Source organism: Gracilinanus agilis, chromosome 4, assembly GCF_016433145.1.
Source record: "Gracilinanus agilis isolate LMUSP501 chromosome 4, AgileGrace, whole genome shotgun sequence".
Taxonomy (NCBI): Eukaryota; Metazoa; Chordata; class Mammalia; order Didelphimorphia; family Didelphidae; genus Gracilinanus; species Gracilinanus agilis.
This window is the reverse complement of record NC_058133.1, coordinates 176,700,836-176,724,907: the sequence shown is the minus strand read 5'-3', so window position 1 is coordinate 176,724,907 and position 24,072 is coordinate 176,700,836. Positions and strand designations below refer to the sequence as shown.

The window sequence follows — 24,072 nt, the reverse complement described above, 5'->3', positions numbered from 1 at the left end:
TAACTATTTATCTGCTCTAATAGTTGATAGAGCAATTAGTTTCATATCGATTCCACCCAAAAGCTTAAAGAACTTGTATAATACATTAGGAAGCCAATAGGTAACTATAATACTTTTTCACCTCCACCACTACCATTTTGACCTACATCTTATCCCTTTTATCACCCCCACCCTATAAGGCTATTGTGTTGTTTTTGGTTTTTTTCTGTGAGTTAATACATTCTCTTATTCCTTTTGCTCAGCTTGCTTTTTGTGACAGTTTTTCCTAAAGCAATGCCCAGAGGTGCTGCTGTGGTAAGTTATAGTTGGGTATTTCCATTAAGGAGGCATTGTCCCCAAAACTGTTAGAGCAGACAAGTGCTTACTCTGGGAACAGCTTTTCTCTGGGGCGACAACATTCTTTATGAGATTTGATTAGTTAAGCATAATAAAACCAACCTTACTATATCTAAAAAAGGAATAAAGATAGTGCTATTGCTGAAAAATGCTTTTTTGGGGTAGTTTATAGTGTGAACTACTTTTTCATTGAGAATAATGTATCCTCTGTAATGCTGTTGGCACTTGGGTCTGCAATATATGAACCAGAAAGGCCTTCTTGCCTTTCTTTCTAATTTAATTTTATATACAAGCCTTCCCCTTTCCTTCTTGCTGGAAGAGTTCATACAAATGACTAACCCTTTTAGCTTTTCTTAAAAGCTCGAATATGCTTACCTCTTAGTTCCCTAAGTGGTGATTGCTACAGTCTTAGCTGACTTTCCTGAAGGCTTGCTTCTCTAACAAAGGTGTTGTCCTAGATTTTTAATATATGGCTACTAAAAAATAGCTTTCTGTGCCTTCCTCAGTAACCAAAGACAGACTGAACCACAAATATAGATACAGACAAACATACACTCTCTTCACCCTAAATACAACCTCTGTGTCATATGTAAGGATGGGTGTTCAGGTGAGCTCATCAACACCCCCCACACCACTTAGGGGAACCCACAAGACACTCTAGCCCTGACAGACGAGGCCTCTATTTTTTTTTTAACTCTCACCTTCCAACTTAGAATCAATACTCTGTGTTGGTTTCAAGGCAGAAGAGAGGTAAAGGCTAGGCAAATGAGGGTTAACTCTGGGCCTGCTCTCAATCCACTGGGCCAACTAGCTGCCCTCAGCTAAAGCCTCTTTTGAATCAGTTAAATAAAAGCGATGAAGTTTAACTGATGTCCTATCACTCCCTGTGGGCCTTTCCAAACCAAACCATTGTGTCTAAACCCTAGAGAGAGAGACTCACTCAGAAGTGGAGGGAAGGGAGCTTTGCTTTCCTTCTTCCCACGTTGGCCTGCATATGGCCTTGCCAACTACTGAGGGTCAGAGTATTTGGTCTTCTCTGTCCCTGGAATAACAGTGACTCATGACAATGTCTATATCAGACTGGACACACTGAAGAAAGACAGCTTCAGGATTTTACAAGGAACTCAGTAAAGAAAATTCACCATGCCTAAGGGGAACTTTTTTGGGGGTTGTTTTGTCTTTATCAATTAACCAAATTAACCAATTATTTTAATTAATTTACCAACTATTTTTTCTATCCCTTTCACTACCCATCCTTCTCCTACCTCCCAGTTAAAAAAAGGGGGAGGGGGGAACCCTCGCAACAATTCCTGGTCAAGCAAAATAAATTCTTTCATTGGCAATATACCAAAATATATGCCTCATTCGGCATTGAGTGCATTTCAATCTCTGTCAAGAAGTGGGTAGTACATCTTTGGTCTTCTCATGCTTTGCCATGGCATAGATCAGAGTACTAAAGACTTTCAAAGCTATTTTCCTTAAAGATGATGTTATATAAGTTGTCCTCCTAGTTCTGTTCACTTCACTCAGCATCATTCTATTCAAGGCTTCTCAGGATTCTCTGCGTATTTTGTCATTCTTGTGATACAACAATATTCATTATGTTCATATACCATAATTTGTTTAGCCATTCCCAAATAGGTGGGCACTCTTTTAGCTTCCAGTTTGGGCCTGCTATAAATCTTCTTGTTCATTTGGATCCTTTTCTTCTTTCTTTGATCTCTCTGGGGTATCACTGGATCAAAAGGATGCACGGTTTAGTTGTTTAGGTGGTATGATTCCAAATTTCCGTCTAGAATGGGTGATTAATTCACAGCTCCATCAAAGTAGTATGTCACTGTGCCCGTTTTCCAAAAACCTTTCCACCATTTGTCATTTTCCTTTTTGGCCTTTGCCAATCTGAATGTGTGAGGTAGACTCCCATAGTATTTATGAAGAGGTGGGAAGGGGATTTTTTTTTTTTTTGGTAACAATCGCTCTTTATCACCTTAGTAAATACACATTTCTATAAGATAATTAAATCTGACTGACTCATTGATGTCAACTGATTCTTTCCAATGAGGGAAACATAGCAGTAGGTCTTGTTAGCTTGTAGCATTAGAAAAGCTCTATAAAAATGTATTTTTTTAGAAGGGAAAAAATAGACATTCTTCCAAACCCTAGTACCTCAGGGTCCCTAAAAGAATCCTTTGGGGAGAAATAGCAGCTATTCTCAGAGAACCCTGCTTACCTGTAGGGGTTGGTATAGTGGCTCCAAAGACTGTGCTAAATATAAAAGAAATCAACAATCTTTTTTCTAGTGATGCCTAGATTTTCTTCTCTGCTCAGGTCTGAAGAATATAACCTTTGTCCATTCAGAACATGAGTATGTGTATGTATATTTATATATGTATATGTATATGTATAAGAATATATATATAGAGAGATTGTGTATGTAGATATATTCCAATTGTATATATACATATGTGTGTATATGCTGATTATTGGTTCCAATTGTGTATGTAGATATATTCCAATTGTATATATACATATGTGTGTGTATATGCTGATTATTGGTTCCAAGACAGAAGAGCAGTAAGAGCTAGGCAATAGGGAGTTAAATGATTTACCCAAGGTCACAAAGCTAGGATTAAAAAAATAATAATTCTTGCCTTCTGTCCTAGTATCAGTTCTAAGACAGAAAAGCAGCAAGGACTAGACCAGTGATTCCCAAAGTGGGCGCCACTGCCCCCTGGTGGGTGCTGCAGTGATCCAGAAGAGCGGTGATGGCCACACTTTTTTTGTATTACATTCTCTTCTGAGTTCAATAAATAGATTCATAATTTCCAGGGGGCTAAGTAATATTTTTCTGGAAAGGGGGCGGTAGGCCAAAAAAGTTTGGGAACCACTGGACTGGACAATCCATTTAAATGACTTGCCCAAGGTCACATAGCTTAGGAAGTGTCTGAGGCCAGATTTGAACCCAGATTCTCCCAGCTTCAGGTCTGGCACTCTATTCACTGTGCTCCCATAAGGGCTTCTTCCTAAATACTTGCTGATGGATATGTTCATATACAAATGGTATGTTATTATGTATACATTACATATATCAGAACTACAATATGTACATATCATAAGATCATAGAACAATAGCACAATCTCCATCTTAGTTGCTGTATTCTGTTATATTCTCCTATCCCACTGGGATTCCTATTCCTTCCTTTTTCCTTTTTCTTCTCCCTGGCTTGGTTTATTTTCTGCAGAGAAGTAGGGGAAGTCATTTGACTGCTCACAGCAGGTAATAAATACTATGGCAGTCACTGGTTTTGTTTATATGGATTTTTTTTTAAAACAAGGGTAATTAGGCTCTTGCAAAACTGCCAGCTGTATTGAGGTTTGGGTCTAGTTGTTGTTGTTGTTGTTTGAGGCTCATTTAAAAATAGTTCCTTCTAAAATGGAACCAGTAGAATCCTCATGGGTTTTACTCAATGATCCCACTGCTGGACATATGCCCCAATGAGGTCAAAGGCAAAAAGAAAGAACTCCTATATATAGCAGCACTTTTTGTGGAAACAAAATAACTAGGAACAAGATGGGTACCCATCAGTCAGGAGTAGTTGGACAAATCGTCTTATGAATATAATAGAATACTAATGAGTCAAAAGAAGTGATGAATGTGAGGGATTCAGAAGTCTGAAAATCATTAGTCTGAGAAAATCAATATAAGTAAGCTTACTTTGTCTCAATATGCGCAGTGATTAGAAGAGCGTGTAAATGAAAAGGCACCTAAATTCAGATTAACTGCAATGCTCAATCTTAGTCCTATCACCTCTATAACATTCTCCATCATTCAAAGCCCTTCATATCCTGAGTCTGACCTTTCTTACATTTTGCATATCTGGCTTCCTTGACCTTGAAAAGAAGATACTCCTCTAGCTTCTAACTGAGTATTTTCACTGGCTGTCTTTCATTCCTGGAATGTCCTCCCTCGTATACACCTACTGGCATCCTTGGCTTCCTTTAAGTCTCAACTAAAATCTCACCTTCTACAGGAAGTCTTTTTCAATCCTCCTTAACTCGCAGTGTGTTATCTCTGACAAATTTCTTAATTTATCCTGTATAAACTTGTTGGCACATATTTGTGTTATCTTCCCTATTATACAGAGAACTCCTTGAGAGCAAGGACTCTCTCTTACCCTTAGGCTTTTTATCCCTTTCGCTTAACACAGTGCCTGGCACATAGTAGATACTTAATAAACGTTTATTGATTAATTATTGGTCCAAGAGAATAGATAATAAAACATATTTCCCAAACTTAGTAGTTTAGTGGGAGATGACAAGAGCAGAATATCAGATACCATCGCTTCAGTTGCTCAGTTTTCTTTATGAGTTATAAAGGAAGAAGGTTCATTGTATAAAAGAAATACTTTAAAAGCTTCAAAGTATAAAAAACTGCAAAAAGCATCAATAAAACTTTTTTTTAAAACATGGAATTTTAGCAGCATCTTCTTTCAGTAGGTTTATGACAGGTACTTAAAAATGTTAAATGTTGAAAAGAATATCCTTTTTTCTTTTAATGCTTGGTGGCATCCTATAATAAAATCATCCAGATTTAATTTGGGGTTCTATACTACTTAATCATTTTTCAAGTAAAAGACTTTTTTCATGCTTTGAATTCGGGGGTCTTCTGAGTATATAAGTGGTCTCATGATTTCATGAATGTGAGTGCATTCTTCATCAGTGCAGATTTCAAGCCCTCCATACTTTGTTCTGTACAATTCTTGTCCATATCTTTCCATAAATCTTCCATAAAAGATTCATTCAATAGACTGAAGGCCTTCCTCTAAAATATCTCAGGCATCCTAGTGGACTAACTATCTTGCTATCTCTTGTTTTTCATTTTTACTGCATGATTTTGCAATTAATTTTAAAAAACATTGGAATAATAATATTTAAAATATCTAAATAGCCCCAGATCTTTGTTAAGCATCCCCAAAATCTAAGTCAAACAATACACAGGAAAAGGAATACTTGTGATGAATTGCAGTTGCCATGGTACTACAGTAAGCTACATTAAATATACAACTCTGACTAAGCTAGGAATGAGATACTTTCAAAACCTTGAGATCTCTGAACTAAGCACCAAATAAGAGTAGAACTATACTTTAGAATCATTATTTTAAAAGTGGACTGCTTCCAAACTTAAATGGGAAGAAAGTCCTCAAGTTTATGAGATGAATGAACTGGTACTGCCAAGGAGAATGCCATTAGAAGTATGTGGGAGGACTGGGAGGAAGAAATTGCCTTTTGGAAATGGGAACTTAGGGAAAGAAAGTCATTGAGTTGGAAAAGGGCCTTGAGTACTCAACATAGTTATTTCTAGAATATTGATTCCAACGTTACTCTAGCAATTTACACACAGTGAATTCTAAATGTCCTAGATTACAGAGATTGTTTAGCATTTGTTCTCATTTGAGATGGTTTGTGTTAACCTAACCTAGTTTAAAAAAAGTGAAACTCATGATAATTCATTTGTTAAAAAAAAATGTTTAACTTAGTGATCAAAGACATTCTATGGGTAAAAATTTGAAAGAATTAATTTCTAACTGAAAACATGGTACTACTTATATAGTAGCATACTATGTAAGTATATATAGTATATTATAGTAGTCTTGCTTTTTTCATATAGGCAGTTTTATATTATTGCTACAAATTACTCATATTTTATGGTAAGTGGTCATGTTGCATTTTTAGTTATAGATTTAGGCTACTGACATCACAAATAACAGCAGTGGTGTCGGTCCCCTTAAGGTCAGGAAATGTCATTTTTCATTTTTGGTAACAGAATGTTGGAGACCAGTCACCTGCTAGTAAACAGGAAGTTATCTGATGGACCCTACTTGAGCCCCTGAGGAACCTAACCCCTCTCATTCCAAGGGAGGGAAAGAGAGAGTGGAGGAAAAGCCTTGAGAAAGGAGAGCCTAGAGGTAGAATGAGTCTGGATTGCAAGCACACTGGGGTCTAGGAGAAGTAGAGCATTACTCTTGCTGCTGCTTCTACCAGCACAAGCAAAAGCAGAAATAAAGACTACTGCCAACCAGCACCATCACTGCAATTTCTGAACTGGCAGGGGGATAATTGAGGACTGAGAATCCAGGTGATGCAGAGGCAACATCTACAGAGTAGCCAGAGTCATTCATGCTACTGAGAAAAGGTTGGATGATGCCTAACATATTTTCCAGTCCTTTTTTCAGTCTCTTTATTGCTCTTTCATAGAACACTGAACCCGTATTCCTAGTCCTTGGATCTTAAAATTTTGTTTTGCTGTGTTGTTTTATTTTTAAAGAAACAGATTTCTCTAAAATAGCCATCGATTGCTAATCTATGTGTATCCTTGTGTAAAAATGTTAGCAGAGGGAGAAGCAATAGGTGGTAACATACATGAGTGAGAGCCAGATTTTATTATTGTTGGGATCTTTCCTAGTATAATGGAGGCTTGGGGCTGAACAAAGAAAAAATTTAATGATTTATGTTTTTGTAGGGTTCCAGAGCAGAAAGACAAAAAATGTGGATCCATATTGTTTCCTAAGGAAATATATAATAGCTTTTGTTGAGGTAGATCGAAATTGTTATGAGAAGTGGTGTTGTCTTCCTTTTAACAATTTGTTTTTCCATTGTTAAGCTAAGCTATACCCAAAGAGCAGAGCTGGATTAGTTGACTAAAGAAAAAGTTACACCCAAATAGAGGAGCTGAGAAAGACCTAGTGCATGCCCCACTAGGGAAAGGACCAGAAAGGAGTAATTAGTCCTCCCTTTGCCAGCACAATAGCACCTACTCAATCACAGCTGATAGATGTATACCCAACATCATCTTATGCTTTTGTGAGCACTTAATAAATCTTGAACTGAAATGGTGACTTTTTCAGGTTACTTGTACTATTGGAGGATAAGAACTGATACAATTTTTTATGGATCAAATGGTGTGTGTATGTGTGTTTAAACCTATCTGTGATACCATACTATGAAAAGAAAAAGCTAAAATTCCCAAGTATCTGTTTTGAATTTTTTCATTAATAATGTGATTTCAGATAAAATATTTGGAAGGATAATCTAATGTTTGAAAAAAGGTAAGGGGTTATCTGTGAAAGTTCATTTAGAATTTTTTTGTAGTACCAGTGTTAGAACATGATGAAATATTGAGAATATTGAGACTACAAGGAACCTGAAAGATCATCTGATCCAGTCCTTAGACTCTTTGGTAAGAATTAGTTCATAAATGAGGCAGCTAGGTGGCTCAGTGGATTGAAAGTCAAGCCTAGAGATGGGAGGTTCTGGGTTCATATCTGGTCTTAGATGCTGCCTAGCTATGTGACCTTGGGCAAGTCACTTCACCCCCATGGCCAAGCCCTTACTGCTCTTCTGCCTTGGAACCAATACATAGTATTGATTCTAAGATAGAAGGTAAAGGTTTAAAAATTAGTTCATAGGATTATCATGCCATTATCATATCATATCAAGGGATCATAACTCAGAGGTCATCTAATCTAACACTTTCATTTTACGGTTGAGGAAACCAAAGTTCAGAAAAGAGATGTGATTTGCCAAGGTCACACAATCAGAGACACTCTATGAATCCCGATACGGTCATTCCAAAACGATTGCTTATTCCCCTGACTCAATGATGTCCTTTAAAGAAACCTTCAAGAACTTCTTTTCCTGTACTATATCCAATGAAAAGGCTAGTTTAACAGATTCTAAAGGAGATTATGTAACACTTTGGGTACATCTGGAAATTGCTAAAACCCTCATCATGCTAATAATAAAACTTGCATATTTCTTGTTTGAGTTGTAATTTCCTCATCATGACCCCTTAAAGTAAATGGTTAGCATGAAAGCATTACCTTCTCTTCAATTTGGGGCTCCTTTCATGGAAATGTGGTTATTTCTGTTGTGATCCTTTTGATTGCTCTGTCTTCTATCACCGGATATTTATAAACCAAAGTAAAACTGTTTTATTCATGACTGTATAAAAACTAATCTGCTCAGCCATGTTCACTGAAAGGTACAATTCCAGCTTCATAGAGGATTTGTATCAGGTAAAGAGGAAATGTTTATGGATATAGATATTATTTTTAAAATTAACTTTTCCAATAATAAATATGCTAGAGAAAATAAAATTAGTCTGTGATGGCTTCTACATGACTCCCTCCATGGAAGAATCTGCCAATTAGACCAGAAGCACATTTTTGTCACTAGCAGGGGCATATGGAGACTGGAAGGACACTTTCTTGAACAATTTAAGTAAGATGAATCCAGACTCTCCAAAGTGACTATTGTCATTTTTGCCCCATGGATGGAAGAGTGATTGTTAGCTTCCGAAAATTAGGAACACAGCTTAGTGTTCATTGCATCAAGACCTAATGGTCTTTGGTACTTAAAAATATAAATGCTATAAAATAATTGGTTGCACAGATAAAACTGTGTATGGAAATATAACAGTAAGGACTACTGCTAGGACCAAAGAGCTAGAGTGCTGTGTCCTATCCCTCTCTACTCAGGAGATCCTTTCAACTCTACATCCATGTATGATCAGCTCCTGATCACCTAAAAGAAAAAAACATGTTCTTTTTCTCATTCTACTTGTCTCCTTACATTCCTTCTTTAGACTCCTGAGGAAAATTACTTAAAGCTTAGGTTTAAAAAGAGGGGAAGTAAAAAGTTACTCAATGTACAATACAATTACGGTATGGGACAGCTACTTATTTCCTTCACACAAAAGATGATAACAAGCACACATTAACAAAGACTTATAAGAGGGTTGCTAGGCAGCTTAGTGGATTGAGAGCCAGGCCTAGAGATGGGAGGTTTTAGATTCAAATCTGGTCTTCCTAGCTGGATGACCCTGGGCAAGTCACTTAACCTCCAATGCCTAGCCCTTACCTCTCTTTTGCCTTGGAAGCAAGTTTTGATTCTAAGACAGAAGACAAAAGAGGTTTTTTTTAAAGAAGACTTAAACCTAGCAACAGTGATAAGAACATAGGTCTTGTTATAGTCTCCCAAGAGGTTGAGACTTAAACTATAGAACATGAAACAGTTTGCAAAACTGATTTTTACATTTTGCCTTGGTTCTGCAGTCCCCAAACAACTCCTCAAAGGTCTATATCTTCTGACAAGCTCAACCAGGGTTTGAGGTTCTTTCCCTGTTAGTAATTAACCTTTCCAGTGCAGAAAATCTCCCTGTTATTAGCAAAGAAGACTTAAAAAAAAGACAAATGTCTGAGGGGTTTTGGGGGGAGCGGTGAGGGGGAAGAGCACATTAATACACTGTTGGTGGAATTAGGTTCTTAGAGGACCTGATGAATCAGAGGGTGAGATGCATACAGAATGGCCTTCCTGGGTGAGAAGGTTGTTGGGGAAGCCTGATAATTGAATACTAGTGGGCTATGAAAAATGAAGAAAAGGATGGTTTTAGAGAACCTGAGAAGACTTCTATAAATTGATGCAGTGTGAACAGAAGTGAGTGATTTATTCAATAACAATACTGTAAAAATAAACAACTTTGAAAGTCTTAGAAATTCTTATCAATGCATGACCAGCCATTATTCTAAAAGGCTAATGAAGAAGTATACCTAACCCACTTTTTGATAGAGAGCAAATGGACTCAAGATAAAGACTGAGATGTTCAATTTTGGACATGGTCTATTGGTCAGGATTTTATTTTATTTGACTATGCATATTTATTAAAAAGAATTTTGTCTCTTTTCTTTTTTTCAGTTGAGGTGCAAATGAGAGGAAGAGAAAGTAAATGTTTGTGAACTGAAAAAGAGCAAAATAAAATATCTTTAAATTAAAGAACTAAAAAAGAAAAGAAAAAAGAAAGAACTGTCATTGTAATCCCTGGAAATTTCCATATGTGCTAGCACATAGCTGTGATGGCCTCTAAAACTCACCCCTTTCTATGCTCTATGAAGGTGAAACTGCCATTAGATAAGAACCTGCCAATCCTCTCTACAAGGAACTGGGCTTCTTAGTTGTTGCGAAAGGTATAGGGGTCTATACGGTGCCTACTGTGTGCCAGTTACTGTGTTAAGTGCTTTACAAATATTATTTGATCCTCACAACTCTGGCAGGTATTCCCATTTTACAGTTGAGCAAAGAGAAGTTAAGTGATTTGCCCAGGGCCAAACAGCTAATAAATGTCTGAAGCTAAGTTTAAACTCATGTCATCTTGAGTCCAGGCCTAATACTCTATCTGCTGTGCCACCTAGCTACCTTTCCTACCTTTTTGGATGGGAATGTAACAAATCAAACACAAATGAATATCATCTCATTTGGGGTATCACACAGTATTCTTTTTTGTTCTCTCACTTGAGATTTAAGTTGGTATTCTGGTTAAGTGGTTACATATCTGAAACACTATTGGCTGAATTAAGAAAAAATACCAAGATAAAATAAAAATGAAAAAATTAGCTTCCCCCCCCAACAAGCTATCTGAATTGTAGTTTATGTAGTTGGTTCTACACATATCTTAGCCTTGCCATGCAAAAAGTAGAGGGTTGTCACCTGCCTATAAGTTTGAACTATTATTTGACTTTCCTGGCATGATGTTAAGGAGCAGGAAGAAGGCAAACTAGAGTTCATTATATAAAAGCTTCCATACATTTAGCTGATGAGCAAATGCATAGAAGTATTATCTCAAGCAGGATTCCTCATATCCAAAATCCATGGAGGCAAAATCAGTCCAACAAACATTTATTAAACTCCTATTGTGCTCAAAATACTACTTTAGGCATTATAGATAAAAAAAAATCCGTGTTCAAAGGTGGTATAGTCAACCTGAGAAGTTTATATTCCATATACAATTGAATATAATATAAAGCAAATTGAGAAGCAAAAGAGTGCTGAAAATTGCAGGGACAAGAGGAGGCAGCATCGGGGCTGAACCTTGAAGGAAGAAAAGAATCCTGTGACACAGGGATGAGGAGGAAACACAATCCAGCCTGGGCTGATGTGTAGAATGGGAAATACGTATCAAACTCAGGAAACAATTAATTGTCCAGTTTGGCTAGAATATAGTTTCTGAAGAGGCAAAGTGTAAAGTAAGGTAGTATGATAGAGCTTTGCCCTCAGATACCCAAATTAGAGACCACTGAAAGAGACCTTTAACAGCCAGAAACAACAGAACTTAGCACCTGATTAACAATGAGACTTAGTTAACATAGGAAACTATTGGATAGGAGCTTTACTTTGTCATACTCCTCTGACTTCCTTCCCATTAGGGCTCCCCAGTAGCAGCCTCAGAGTGACCTAGGGATTCACACCAATAGGCATGGTTGATGTTTCAAGTGCATACACACACAAAATGCTAGTTTAGGCTTATGTGAACGAGAGTAACATGAAATGACTTGAAAAGTAGGTAAGATTGAGAGCCAGGCCTGGAGACAAGAGGTCCTGAGTTCAAATCTGGATTCAGATACTTCCTAGCTGTGTGACCCTGGGCAAGTCACTTAACCCTCATTACCTAGTGCTTTACTGCTCTTCTGCCTTGGAACCAATACACAGTATTGATTCTAAAATGGAAGGAGGGGGCAGCTGAGTAGCTCAGTGGATTGAGAGCCAGGCCTAAAGATGGGAGGTCCTAGGTTCAAATCTGGCCCCAGACATTTCCCAGCTGTGTGATCCTGGGCAAGTCACTTGACCCCCATTGCCCACCCTTACCACTCTTCTGCCTTGGAGCCAATACACAGAAGTTAAGGGCTAAAACAAACAAATAAATAAATAAACAGATGGAAGGTAAGGGTTTAAAAAAAAAAAAAAAGAAAAGAAATGTAGGTAAGAACCAATTGTAGACCACCTCAAGGAGGGTTTTAATTCAATAAGCACTTATTAGGCACCTACTATATGCCAGGCACTGTGGGAAATGCTGGTGATACAAAGACAAAAATGAAGCCATTCTTTAGAACACATTCATTCTAATAAAGATGGAAATAACATATACAGAATTACATATGAAGTGGGAAGGGGAAGTCTAATATGAAGGCCAGTTTATTTACAATAGAATAATAAACTGGCAGCAAAGTAGAAGGTAGCAGGGTAATGAAAGGAATCAAAATCAATGCTTATGAAAGTGAGAAGAACCTATTCATACAATATTTGGTATATTGGGAATTATTACCAAATACATTAATTAAGGTTCTGTATCAAGTTTTATTGAAAGTATTGATTAGCCTAATAGAATCTGATACCTCTCCAAGATAATATTTATAAAGCACTTAATATAGTGCCTGGTTGGGGCTGTCTTGGAGCAGCAGTATAGCTCAATGGATTGAGAACCAGGTCTTGGAGCTAGGAGGTCCTAGGTTCAAATCTGACCTCAGACACTTCTTACCCTGTGACCCTGGGCAAGACATTTAACCCCAATTGCCTAATCCTTACCACTCTTCTGCATTGGAACCAATTTGCTTTCCCCTCTTCCTGAAAATAATTCTTTAGAAATATTAACAGAAAAGTTCATACTTTTGAAATTTAAGAATATTATTTCTTACTAAAAGGAATTAACTGCAGTAAATTTGAGAACAGAGTTTAAACAAAGAAATTGTATTGATAATAGAACAGTAAACACAGTAGTAATCCATGGCTGTGAGAGTTGAACTATGAGGAAGGTTGAGAGACATAGAATCTATATTTTTGAATTGTGGTGCTGGAGAAAACTTGAGAGTCCTTTGGACAACAAGAAGATCAAATCAGTCAATACTTAAAGAAATAATTTCAAACTATTCACTGGAAGATCAAATATCAAAGCTGAGACTTAAAATACTTTAGCCACATAATGAGAAGGTAGGACTCACTGGAAAAGACCCTGATGTTGGGAAGAATTGAGGAGGGTCTGGCAGAGGATAAGATGGATAGACAGTGGCATGGAAACAATGAACATGAACACGGACAAACTTCTTCAGGAGATAATGGAGTTTTGGCCAAAGGACATGATGTGCTATGGTCCATGGGGTCACAAAGGGTCAGCCAGGATTGAATGACTGAATAACAACAAACAACAACAAACGTGGCCCAGGCTGGCATTAGATATGTCCTGTTTTTTTTAATGTTAGCTCAATTTGTTTGTCTGTGTGTGTGTATATATATGTACTGCTTAATGCTAGCTTATAAGGACATTTCCTTCCAAGAATTCAAGGCATAGAGATAAACCTATTTGGATAGAACTAGATAATTTCCTGGGTTTTCCCATGCCCTCCAGTGATACAGATCACAACCTACCCATCTCATGTGACTCCTGACCATATCCTCTCATTTGCTTGCCATAAGCATTAACACCCCAATGTATTGGGAGCTTTCCATGGCAACACATAAAACAGATAAACATACAGAAAGCAAAACAGGAAAAGAGGGACTGGTTCCTTTGTTCTTTCTTGTCAAAAGGAAAAGAGGAGGGAAGAAGCCAATGACAGGGGTTCCCAGCAACTTACTGAATAGCAATCAGGCTGTCCCCCTGTAATGCTCATCTCTCATCTAGTGAAAATAGACTTTTAAAAGATTAAATTCTTCAATTAATTCCCCAGATTTCTGTGCATATAAGATAGGCCATCACTCAGTCCTTTTAAGTGCCAACCTGTCTGTGAACCACCCAGTAAACATTGCATTGACGGGAATATCGGGGAAAAGATGTCTGTGCTGTGATAATCAGAGAAAAAAGTCTCCAAACCTCCCCACCCCAAGTCAGGAGCCATCGGGGCACAGGCAGAGAAAGCTAAGCTTCATTAAGAGAATGTTTGATGGGCAGATATCCCTGTCAATTAACTCCAGGGGGTTGGAGGTTGCTAGATTGGAAAGAAAGCATCTTTGAAAAAGAAAATATCCTCCCTCATTTGGGTTCTATTTGATCTGATGAGAATAGATAAAGAATCCTAAGCCATTTTTAATACATCTCAACTTAGTGGCAAATTTGCCTTCATTATTTTTAGTTTAGTGTGTTATTCTACATTTAGCACACAGATGAATAATTCCAAGGAAGTGATCATAAATTTTTTAACGTCTCAGTGCTGTCATTCTAGAACAAGGGCACATTGAGGAGATAACATCATCTCAATATGTGGGCTGAGTTGAGTCTGCTTCAGATGGTTTCTCTCAAAGTTAATTGATGGAAACTTCCCACCTTCAGAGTCTCTTATTACCTTAGCAATGCCATGCCAAGACTGCTGAACTGCAGCTGTGGGTGTTATGCAGACACCCACACTACTAGTGTCAGGAAGGCTGTTCTTTCAAACCTCTAATTTATCTAATAATGTCTTTATAGACTTGTGTAGGTTTGGCATTGTAATGAAAATGTTGCCTGGCTTGGGTTAGAACAAGAGTTCAGTTTGCAGCCTCAAAAATTTGTATTCTCTTTTGTATGCACACTGGGGAAAGGGTCTCATTAATCCCTGCTCCTCTCTGTCTAATGTAATCCTTAGGATCTGAGTTGTAAAATTCTGTTAACTATCCACTTGGGCTACTCCTGATTGATTCGTTTCCCCGAGCTTCAAGTTCTCTCCCTCTCACAGGAGTAAGGAAAGCTCTTTGGAAATCTAAAATTGCTATTGAAATTTAAGTTATTTTTGTCACTGTTCTGACACTATTAACAAAACTTTTCATTTCTGTCCATTTGCTACAGTAAGTTAAAGTCCTTTTGGTTCCCCGACATATTCTGGAAATTTAGAATTAGAAAATCGTTGTGTATTAGAGCAAAAAAGGAATTTAATGATTATCTAGTTCCTTCATTTCTAGAGTGAGGAAATAGGCCCAGAGCAATTAAATTATTTGTTTAGTGTCATATGGCTAGTTAACAGAAGAGCTGTGACCAGTTTTCTGACTCCTGGTCCCATTATATCATACTGCCTTTCTCAAGATTGGACATAGCTGTTAGATGCTATAATTTTGATTCTCTCCTGGAAAAGTGTCACCTCACTCAGTATGAAACCACATCTATCGAGCCTTCAAAGTCAGACCAAAGCACTGATTAGATACTGAGATAGCATCTAATCTTTTGCACCCTGTGGCAGCATGGAGATAGCACATGGTGTGAATTATAAGATACCTCTGCCTTCCAGGGGTTTGAGTTATCGACATACATTGAAGGAATTTTCCTTGAATGCTCTAGCAAACAAAGGCAGACTACCAAAATTTAAACAACAACAACAAAAAAAACTTGTATGTTCACTGCAGTGAGGGGAAATCCTAAGGTTTCCTTTAGCGTAGTCCATGTTGCTGAGTCCACACTCTCTAGTGTGAAGTCTAAACAGGAAAGTATTCGTGTCTTGCGTAGAAAAAAATGCTCTTTCCTGAGATTTACCATCCAGCAAGGAATACAGTGTTAATCCACTGATTCTGGAAATGATTTTCATGCTCCCATAATGATAGAACATCTGTGTCTGTCTTAACGTTCTGCTGCAAAGTGTCACTGCTTGACTTTTACAAAATGAATCATTTGGGAAACGCCTGCCTGAAAAAAATTAATTTGTGTAAACATTGACTAAAGCCTGAGCCACAGAAGGTATGTAGCTTGTGCATTATAACACAATCAGTGTCTTTTTGTGATTCATAAAATAGTCTTTTAGGCAAGTTTTGGTTTTGGTTTTTTTTTTTTTAAAGGATATAAACAGGGTGCCAAAATAGTCTGTGCTAGCTAATAGAAGTGCTAGCTAAAGATTAAATCATTAGGTTTAGTAGTAGTAGCAGGGATCAATAATTGAGACATCTCTGACTGTGGCCTATACAAAGTAAAATCCCGAGGATTTTCATGCATGCCAGCTGAGTTGAGAATTCATGTATATTTCTAATGTACAGGATAATTGTTAGCTTAAAGTAATACTAGGTAGTATGATGGGTGAATACCTGAAATAACTGAGGAAATAAAGGTTCAAGCTTCTAAGCATATCAGTTTATTAATCCGTGCATCCTAATTGCATAACAAATCAGGACCAGGCCTCCTTAGCTTGACATGAAACCCCAAAGACCGAGGGACAGAGATTTTTGGAATGAAAAGAAAAAGATATAAACCAGGATACAAGATTGAGGAATCTAATTTCTAAGTGGAAGAAAGATGAGGGGTTTTCTGAGTTGGGATGGGGAGAGCAAGTAGGTACAATTCTCTGAAATCAGAAAAAGAGATGTTCCACTCCCACAGGGATTGATTTACTAGTACAGGGCAGTGTTCAGATAAGATATATGGGTTGCTTGAGAGGTATAATTATGAGAAGACTCCTTACAGCGATCGTTGGATCTGACTGGGTTTCTTGTCAGTATAACCCAGGTCCTTAGTTAAACATCTTTAAGCAACACATAGAGGCGGTCAGGCTTCCCGGCCATCCAGAGCTACGTCCAAACCGCAATAACATTTTCTCACAATTCTCATAATTGGATAAAGGTTTCTCACAAGACAAAAATTGGACTAGACCCATCATCGAATAGAAAGGGAACTGAGCTAGATCCAGAACTGAGTCATGAGATGGAGTTGGTGTGCTTTCCTCAATTCCCACAAATTCTCTCAGTCGTTTGATTATGAGTATCAATATGTGACAGTCTTATCGAGCCCAGAAGCCTCCTTTATGAGCCAAGTCATACGAAATTCAATACTTTGGGAAATTCTAATACATTTTCATATACACAGAGCCACTACCAGCTTTTGTAGCTACCTATCCAAATGAAGCATAAGTAGAAGGCTGATGAACTATTTCTCTCTTTTCTCACTTGAGGATGTTCATGCTAAATTAAAAATGATCCAGTGGCACATACATAATATAGTATTATTATATGTACCTGCACATAACTAGGTTGGATGCTTCAAGGTCCAAAGCAAAGAACAAAGTTCTGGATAAGCATTTATTCCCTTTAGGGGATTTGTTGTTATGAAAATATAAAGGCCTCAAAGGTTGGGATAATAGGCCTGAAAGAAAGAAAGAGTAACTTAGGGGAGGGGGAGAATTGAGAGAGGAAGGTGTAGACCTGTTAATTCATTGCTGTGAGAACTCCCAGGGTGGAAATCCCTTAGCTGATGCAAATAGTAACTCATTTGTAATTTATAGTTTTTAAGTTGTTGTTGCCTGGGGCACTAAATTGGTTAAAAAACCTGCCTAGGGTCACATAGTCATTTTGTGTCAAAGGCTGAACTTGAACCATGGTTTCCTGATTCCAAATTCCATTCCTAAGCAGCTATGACATCCTGTCTCTGCCACCTGTATCATCTTTATCGAAACAGTCATTTTCAAATCTACTTCAAATAATTTAGGAGGATTACCTAACAACTTAGAATCCTAAATTGGAGTCCAGAAGACCTGGGCTCAGATTCCATGTGGATACTTACTAGCTTTGTGACCTTGGGCAAATCTTTTAACCTCCTGCTCTCCCCTTTAACCCCCCCCCCCCCCACCAGCTACTTTCTTAAGACTACAAATTACATTGTTCATTGCATGGTGGAGAGAGTTCCCATACCAGTGAATTAAGGGATCTCAACATATCCCTCCAAATATAGAGTAGACTGTTAGCATATTTTAAGTGTCCTTATTCCCAACTATTAACCTTTCTGTTCTCAATTTCTTCATCTATAAAATGAGCTTTAGACTCGATGGCCTTTAAAGTTCCAACTCTATGGGGCAGTTTGGTGGCACAGAGCCAAGCCTGGAGTTGGGAGGACCCATGTTTAAAACTGACCTCAGACATTTCCCACCTGTGTGTGACCCTGGGTGTCCCGTTTGCCTAGCCCTTGCCCTTCTATCTTATAGTTGTCACTAAGACAGAAAAGTAAGGGGTTTTAAAAAAAGGTTTTTTTAAAAAGTGATTATTTTCTTTACTTGGAGAAAAGGTGATTGAATTAATCTGGTTACTTCAAAACATTTATAATTTTCAGAGCTCCTCTCAAACAAATGATCTAACACAAACTTCAGAGAAGTCTCAACACAGTGAAATTCACCCAATCATTTATCTTCTCCCCAACAAGAGAAATTTGCACTCCCTAATATTTGTCAGACGTATCTTCCATTTGCTCAAACATCAAAACTTCTTGCATCAGAATCTTCCTCGTACTGTATGAGAAAAGGTGAATGGAGGCAGTTATTATCACGTTAGTCATTCCTGGTAATTCTCTTAATGACAGGATATGCTTCTGTTTAAGTAGTATCAAACATTCTCTGATGTGACTGTTTTAAAATATATTTGCAAATCTGATTTCTCAGCAATCATCACTGTTTCAATTCAAAGTCAAAACCATAAGAAAAGATTCAGGTTTAGTTTATAGCTTTCTGTCACATGGGAATAGCTGTGTGGATAAAGTGTCTGGCTTGATGTTGAACATCCCCCTAGGTATTAGTCAGCTAATCCTCTTCCCTACCTCACTGAAAATATTTTCATTCTGTCTGACAAAAGGGAAAAAAATTAACAGGGACTAAAAGTGTCTTCAGATGATGCATCTGCCACTAATGAAACTGATGATTAATGCCCTCATTCTCTCAAGTTTTAACATCCTTAATTCAGAGCTAAACGTTTGGAAATTGAACAATAAAAAGTTTCCTTTTTAACAGAGATAAGATGAGAAGATGGGGCAGGGGGAGGAAAGAGGATTGTATAGGAAAAGTGGTTTGGCAATAACCACTAGATCCTTTACAGCCAGTCATGTGACAGTAAGGCCAAGGAAGTAAAATAAGACAATCTTTATAAAACCCAATCATTTGCAAGTTTACCTCAAGTAATTAAGAAGAATTACTTAATTCAAAATTTCCGAGTTGGAGTTGGGAAGATCTGGGCTTAGATCCCATGTAGAGACTTTACTAACTTTGTGCTTGGGTTAGTCTCTTACTACCCCCTATATAACTCTCTTAAGACTATAGATTACATTTAATAAGTAAATAAAGACTATAAATTACAGAAAGACTGCTAATTATATTGGTGGAGGGAGTTTCTGCACTGGGCAGGGTTCCCAACCAATGAATTAAGTGGTCCAAACTCACCCAAGGATTAGGGCTCTGGTTAGGGCCAGGGGATTTATTCAGAAAAATATATTCTTCCTTAGGGTATCATTTAAGCATAGGTATGTATATTGCTTCAGACCTGCCTGAGTTTCACAGGGACTTAACCAGAAGTAGAGATCCTATTTATTTCCCCTGGTAGATGGCAAACTCCATGAGAGCAAGGACCACTATCTTTTTTTATCTTTGGATCACTCCTGGTACAGCAGTCTGCAGACTGAGTGTTTAATTAAATTCCACAATTGTCAAAGGAGTTCTTTTTAAATGTTTTGCTCAGCATTGAAGGATTTAAACACTGCCACCATATGCCCTTTGTTTTATGATGCCCATTTGTTTTTAATTTCACTCATTTCCTGACATACCCCGCTCTAGAATCCTTCCCAGTAACAAAGAAAAACAGTTAAGCAAAACCCCAGGGTCTTTCCCTCTGCCTCCCAGTCCCCCTCTCCCTTTCTCCGTCTCTCTGAATTTAGCTGATTTTTAGTGTTACTTTTATTAGCATCATTGCAGTTATTTGATTTATTAGTATCTTGGTTATGCTTTTTTCCCTCTACATTCTCTCTATGCCTCCCCATATTTCTTTAAATCCCTCCTCCTTCATTTCTTATAGCAGAATAATATTCTATTACATTCACATCCCACATTTCCTTCAGCCATTCTCTAATCTGAGTATTCTCCTTTCTACATTTTTTTTGCTACCACAGAAAGCACTACTATATTTTCATATATATAGGGCTGTTCCATCTTTGTATCCCTTCTGATTCTGAAACAACTTTAGCTTTATACAAAAACCACTGCTTTATTAACTGTTGTTGAAAACAGCCTTCCCTTTATCTTTTTCAGTAATTGCCCTTCCTTTTTGGCTGCTGCTTTAGCCAGAGCAACATCAGATGAAGTCCTTCAGAGTGATCTTTCTATGTACTACATACCAAAGGAAACAGATGGCTCAGAAGGGACTGTGGGTAAGTAACCTTGTGCATTATTGAAGATACTAAAATGTTGTTAAGCAAAATGACCTACAGAAAATGGCACCAAAATCTATATTCAACTGTAGTTCCCTAGTGATAGATTCAAATAAATCATACCAGAAAAGGACATTAAAAAAAAGTAGGTAGAAAAGGGAAAAAAACTTTGCAGATAAATTCAGAAGAGAGGAAAGAGGTGCAGGAAGGTACCATGCTACAAGAGAAAAGGAAATAGTTACAATGACAGCTATAGTAGAAGAGACTGATAACCAGACAAATGGAAAGAATGAGCAGAAGAGAAGGCATAGAGCATTAATAATTAGTCAAAGGGACTGAAAGTTATTATTTTAATCATGTCTGACTTCTGAGTTTAAATGGGAACAAAATAAATGTAAAATGTTGTCACTTACCTTTAATAAATCAAACACATGGAGCACCAAATATGTTATATTATGCAAAAAAAAAGCAAGAATAAGAAAAGCTTCCTAAAAACAATTGTAAACCAGATCTTTTTGTTACAGCAAATTTCTTTTCAACCAAAAGGGAGATGGAGTGGCTATAAGGGAAATGTACAGCAGGCATTCCAGCTTTTTGGAGAGGCTTCTGTAGGCTTTTTCCCTCAGGCAAAGGAGCAGAATAGATTTGTCAATGTCATAGAGAGGAAGAATTTATTCATTCCATAACTGCCTCTAAGGAAATGTTGATGTTTTTGAAAATAAGAGGCCTTTCAACTCAAAATACTCTTAATATGGCAATTTTTCATTTCAGCACATTTACTTAAGAGCTACTATGTTTACCATGCTAGGCTTCTGTGATAAAAAGATAAAAAACGCCATAGCCTCTAAGGAAAGGCAACAGGGAGAACATTATATACATATAAATACTTTATACACACACACACACACACACACACACACACACACACACACACACATCAAATTCAGCTCAACAAACATTTAAGTATCTGCTCTGTGCCAAGTATAGTACTAGCTACTGGGGATATAATGGCATTCTACAGGGTGAAATAATTTGCACATTAATAAATAAAAATATAAGACAAACTAAGCAGGATGGGAATTGGAAAAGCTTACAGAGGAGGAGGGAGAGGAGCTAAGTTTCAAAGGAAAATAAGAATTCTGAGAGGCAAAAATGAGGAGCTAGTGCATCCCAGGCAGGTAAGACAGCTATGTGAATTCATAGAGGCAAGAGATACATTTCTAAGTTCAGGAAGTGGCTGTCTGGTCTAACTGATAATTGTGTGGCTTGTCTAGAAAGACAAGTAAAAATTAGACTGCAAAGAGTCTTAAAATGGCAGTCAAAGGAGTTTTGTATTCTATCCTAGAAGCCATGAGGAGAAAGAAGAGAATACTCGCAGCTGGAATTCAGGAAAGGTTTTACAGATATGGTGGTACCTGAGCTGATCAGGCCTTGAAGGAAGATAAGATTCCAAAAGGCAGAAATAGAGGGCCAGTGCTCTGAGGGAGATAGCATGTGGAGTTAAAGGAACAACTAGTGTAAGGAAGTAGGGATATGGCTGGATCTGTGCCTTTATTTCAGTAGCTGTGTTAAGGATGTATTTAAGAGAGAAAAGACTAGCAGCAGGGACCCTAGTTAAAAAAGGCCATTACAATAGTTCAGATGAGAGCTGATGAGGCTCTGGGCAAGAGTTATTGGGGTGGGGGTGAGGGGCAGGTAGAGAAAACAGCTGAGCAAGTGGAGCAAATAGGAGAGATGGGAGAGATGTTGTAGAGGGAGGATTGACAGGACATGACAGTTGATTAGATGTGAAGAAATGAGGGAAAGGGAAGAGTCAGATAGGACAGATTTGTAATCTGGGTAATGGAGCATGATAGTGCTTTTAGGAGAAATAGAAAAGTTGGGAAAAGGAGAATTTGGGGAAGAGAGGTGTGTATGAGTTATGTTTTGGGTGTCTTAAGTTTGAGGTGACAGTGGAACAATCTGGTGATGCTGTCTAACAAGTTCTGGATGCAAAATTGGAGCACAAAAGGAGAGAGTAAAGCTAGGTATTTCAATTTGAGAATCATCTGTAAAGATATATTATATCAAGAAGAAAAGAAGAGATCACCATGGAGGAGTTTAAAAAAGGAAGAAGACTGAAGGGCTATGCTTTGAGAAATACTTATATAGAGGGAGCAGCAGAAAGACTCTAGTCAGAAGGCTAAAAAAGAAACAGAAGAGTCACAGAAGCCAAGGGAGGAAAGAGGAGGAGGAAAGAGATTCACAGTGTCTACAGCTATAGAAGAGTCAAGGAGGGATAAAGGCTGAGAAAAAGCTATAGAGTTGCCAGTTAAAAGGTTATTGGTAGTTTCCCTGATAAAAGTCTCATTTCTCAAATATATAGAGAACTGAGTCAAATTTATAATAATATACATCATTCCCCAATTAATAAATGGCCAAAGAAGAACAGGTAGTTTTCAGAAGAAATCAAAGCTATCTTTTATCATATGAAAAAATGCTCAAAATCACTATTGATTAGAAAAATGCAAAATTAAACAGTTCTGAAGTACCACTTCATGCTTGTCAGATTGACTGATATTACTAAAAAGGAAAATGACAAATATTGGAGGGGATTGGAAAAAATGGGATAGTAATGCATTATTAATGGAGTTGTAAACTGATGCAACCATCTGGAGAGCAATTTGGAATTATGCCCAAAGGGCTATAAAACTGAGCTACATATCCTTTGGTTGACAATGTCATTGGTTCTATATCCCAAACAGATAGAAAAAAAAAGGAAAAAGGCCTAGATCCATGTTGGTGAACCTTTGGTACACATGCCAGAAGGGGCTGTTCCCCTCCCCCTCTCCACAGCACCCGAGGACATTTCTCACATGACCCATCTTTCTGCCCAGCAGCCCAATGGGAGTGCTTCTTCCTCCCCTGTCTGGGATAAGGTGGGGGGACTCACTTGCAGCTTGGTCATTTGTCTCTAAAAGTTTCACCATCACTGACCTAGATGTACAAAAATATAGCAATCTTTTTGTGGGACAAAGAATAAGAAATCGAAGGAATACCCATCCACCGGAGAATGGCCAAAAAAGTTTTAGTATATGATTGTGGTGGAATATTATTATGCAATGAGAAATAACAAGAAGGATAGTTTCAGAAAAACCTAGGAAGACTTATATGAACTGATGCAAAGTAAAGTGAGCAGAACCTGAAGAATATTGGACACAGTAACAACAAAATTGTATGATGACCTACTGTGAATGACAGCTATGCACAGTAATACAATGATCCAAGATAATTTTGAAGGACTTATGATGAAAAATGCTATCTACCTCCAGAGGAAGAACTGATAGTATGAATGCAGATTGAAGCAGACTTTTTTTTAACTTTATTTCCCAATTTGGGTGGGAGGGTTGGCCTGTGTTTTATTTTATAATATTGTGATGCCTTTTACATGACTGCACGTGTATGATCTAGATCAGTGGTTCCCAAACTTTTTTGGCCTACTGCCCCCTTTCCAGAAAAAATATTACTTAGCCCCCTGGAAATTAATTTTTTAAAAATTTTAATAGCAATTAATAGGAAAGATAATGCACCTGTGGCCATCACCACCACCCTGGATCGCTGCAGCACCCACTTTGGGAATCATTGATCTAGATCAAATTGCTTGCCTTCTCAAGGAGGGTAAAGAGGAGGGAAGAAGAGAATTTAGAACTCAATTTTTTTAAAAGAATGTTAAAAATTCTACATGTAATTGAGAAAAAAATCAATTAATAAAAAAAAGGTTATTGTTGATCTGAGAGAAAAGAATA

At 37.6% G+C, this 24,072-nt stretch overlaps 1 protein-coding gene across 1 annotated transcript in view; it reads left to right on the top strand.

Annotated features, from left to right (window-relative positions):
* Positions 1-24,072, top strand: part of PPM1E (protein phosphatase, Mg2+/Mn2+ dependent 1E) — a 203,593-nt gene that overhangs the window by 138,248 nt on the left and 41,273 nt on the right. Inside the window, exon 2 of the mRNA XM_044675063.1 lies at positions 20,169-20,287. Within this exon, the coding sequence (XP_044530998.1) occupies positions 20,169-20,287 (119 nt within the window). The remainder of the gene's footprint in view (positions 1-20,168; positions 20,288-24,072) is intronic.